Source organism: Hydra vulgaris, chromosome 09 (assembly GCF_038396675.1).
Source record: "Hydra vulgaris chromosome 09, alternate assembly HydraT2T_AEP".
In the NCBI taxonomy this organism is placed as follows: domain Eukaryota; kingdom Metazoa; phylum Cnidaria; class Hydrozoa; order Anthoathecata; family Hydridae; genus Hydra; species Hydra vulgaris.
Genome location: NC_088928.1, coordinates 63,659,763 through 63,662,782, shown reverse-complemented (window position 1 = coordinate 63,662,782; position 3,020 = coordinate 63,659,763). Strand labels below are relative to the sequence as shown.

Sequence of the window (3,020 nt, the reverse complement as noted above, 5' to 3'; positions counted from 1 at the left end):
AAAAAATTTAAGCAGATTACTTTCATCACAAACATCTAATAAACATTGCAAAATACACTATTGTAGAAATTGTTTGTTAGGATTTAATTCAGAAGAATTCTTATCTAATCATAAATCGTATTGTGAAACACATGATTCAGTACGTATCGAACTTCCACCACCAAATTCATCAATGCAATTTACTAATCACAATAAATCGATGAGAGTTCTATTTGTAGTATATGCTGACTTTGAAAGTTTTATCAAACACATTGAGACTTGTGAACCAAATCCGAATGAATCTTTTACTAAACAATATCAGAAACATATTCCAAGTTCATTCTGTTAATATATTAAATATTTTGATGAAAGTTTTTATCAAAGCAGTCCGGTAACATTTACTGCAAGTAGTGAAACAGATGATTTTGCACAAACTTTTGTTAATAGTTCACAAGAAGATATTAAGAAAATTTGTGATATGATTAAATTTTCAAAAAAGATGATGTTTACTACTGAAAACAAGCATGATTTTAATACAGCAATATCATATCACATTTGTGGAAAAGATCTTGGATAAGATAAAGTACGTGACCATTGTCATATTACTGGAAAAAATAGCGGTGCTGCTCATCAAAATTGTAACTTAAATTATAAAATTCCAAAATTCTTTCCAGTACTATTTCACAATTTATCTGGTAATGATTCTCACTGATTTAGAAAGAAATTATCAGGAGGAAAATTGAGTTGTAAACCAAACAATGAAGAAAAGTATATTAGCTTTTATAGAGAAATTAATATTGATGAGCATATTAAAGAAGGTAAGAAAGTTGAAGTTAAACGTGACCTTCGTTTCTTAGTTATAGATTTATGCCTTCTAGTTTAGATGCTTTATCAAAGAATTTAGCAAAAGACCAGTGCAAAAATATCGGAAAATTATATTCAATGAAAAAATTAGAATTTTTACTAAAAAAAGGTGTATACCCATATGATTGAATTGATTCTATCAATAGATTTAATGAGACACAATTACCACCAAAAGAATCATTCTTTTCAATATTAAACGATGAAGATATAAGTGATGATGATTACTCACATGCACAAAATGTATGGATTGAGTTTAATTGCAAAACATTTGGAGATTATCATGACTTGCACAATGTTTCAGATGTACTTTTACTAGCTGACGTTTTTGAAAATTTTAGAGATGTTTGTATGAGTTGTTATAATTTAGATCCTGCTTGGTATTATAAATCACCAGAATTAGCTTGGGATGCAGCATTGAAAAAAAAAAAAAAAATAGAATTGCAAAGTGATTATGATATGATACTAATGATAAAGAAAGGTATAAGAGGTGGAATTGGTATGATATCAAATAGATTAAGAACTTCTAATAAACAGTACATGGGTGATGAGTATGATCAAAGCAAACCATCAACATTCATCCAATATTTAGATGCTAATAATTTATATGGATGGGCATTGAGTAAACCACTTAATATGGTTTTAAATGGATGGATGAAAATGAAATAGAAAAGTGGAATTCAGTTCCATGAATACTAAAGGTAGATTTAGAATACCCTGAACATCTACGAGATGAGCATAACGATTATCCACTTGCACTTGAAAGATTAAATATTGATAAAGTTGAAAAATTAGTCCCAAACTTGAATAATAAGAAAAAGTATTAAGTAGATTATGAAAATCTAAAACTATATGAAAGATTAGGATTAAAGATTACTAAAATTAATAGAGGAATAAAATTTGAAGAAAGAGCATGGCTAAATGAATACATTGAACTAAATACAAACCTTAGAACTAAAGCAACTAATGATTTTGAAAAAGACTTTTTTAAAATCATGAACGATTCAGTATTTGGAAAAACAATGGAGAATGTTGAAAACAGAGTTGATATTAGATTAGTAACAGACAGAAATGAAGCTAATAAACTAGCATCAAAACCAAACTTTGAAAGTAGAACAATATTTGATGAAAACTTAATCGCAATACATATGAAAAGAACAAAATTACTTTATGACAAACCAATTTACTTAGGAATGTGTATATTAGATTTAAGCAAAACTCTAATGTATAAATTTCATTATGATTACATAAAGAAAAAATATGTTGATCGAGCAAAACTGTTATTCACTGATACAGATTATTTAGCATACGAAATTATAACAGAAGACTTTTATGCTGATATTTCTAAAGATGTTGAAAACAAATTTGATACAAGTAAATTTAACCCAAAGCACACAGCAATTAATAAGGTAGGCTTTATAGTTGGTGTTAATATTAAAGTAATAGGAATGTTTAAAGATGAGTCTGGAGGAGCACAAATTGAAGAATTTGTTGGACTCAGATTAAAGTTGTATTCTTACAAAGTACACGGAAAAGATTACAAAAAATGTAAAGGAGTAAAGAAAAATGTAGTTAAAAAGTATATAACACATGGAGATTACAAAGATTGTTTATTAAATAAAAGAGATCATATTAGGAAAATTAATGTAATAAGATCATATTCACATGAAATTTACACAGAAGAGCATTAAGCGCAGAAGACAATAAAAGAGTTAATTTAGAAAATGGCATACACGCATTAGCATATGGACACTACAAACTAAGATTATAATTTAAGACAGCAGGCATAAACTCAAGCAGCAGGCATAAACTCAGGCAACAAGATATAATCACAAGAAATAAATATTTTTTTTAAATGATATAAATAATTTATTTATATATAAAATGATAATAGAAAATTTTAAAAAACAAAAATTAAAATTAAAAACGTTATTGATTAGTAACAATGGTATAATAAAGATAATAAAAATAATGGTAAATAATATTGATAAAGAAATACTTCTCATGAAACAAAAAGACCTAATAAACGCAGTAAAAAAACATTACAAATATTACGGTGAAGACTGTATTAACAATGTAGATTTTTCCATCTATTGCAGTCAAAAAATTGATAAATATGATCCATGTAAAGGTTACATGTCACATTGAAATCTATATATAAAAACTTTTATAATATAATA

The 3,020-nt window shown here is 26.6% G+C and overlaps 1 protein-coding gene across 1 annotated transcript; it reads left to right on the top strand.

Moving 5' to 3' along the window:
• The first annotated feature begins 846 nt into the window (after nt 1–846).
• LOC136085643 (uncharacterized) lies at nt 847–2,531 on the top strand. Its single transcript, XM_065806967.1, has 4 exons — nt 847–893; nt 990–1,479; nt 1,542–1,660; nt 1,730–2,531. Exons 1-4 carry the CDS (start codon nt 847–849, stop codon nt 2,529–2,531), a joined length of 1,458 nt encoding a protein of 485 aa, XP_065663039.1.
• The last annotated feature ends 489 nt before the right edge of the window (nt 2,532–3,020 follow it).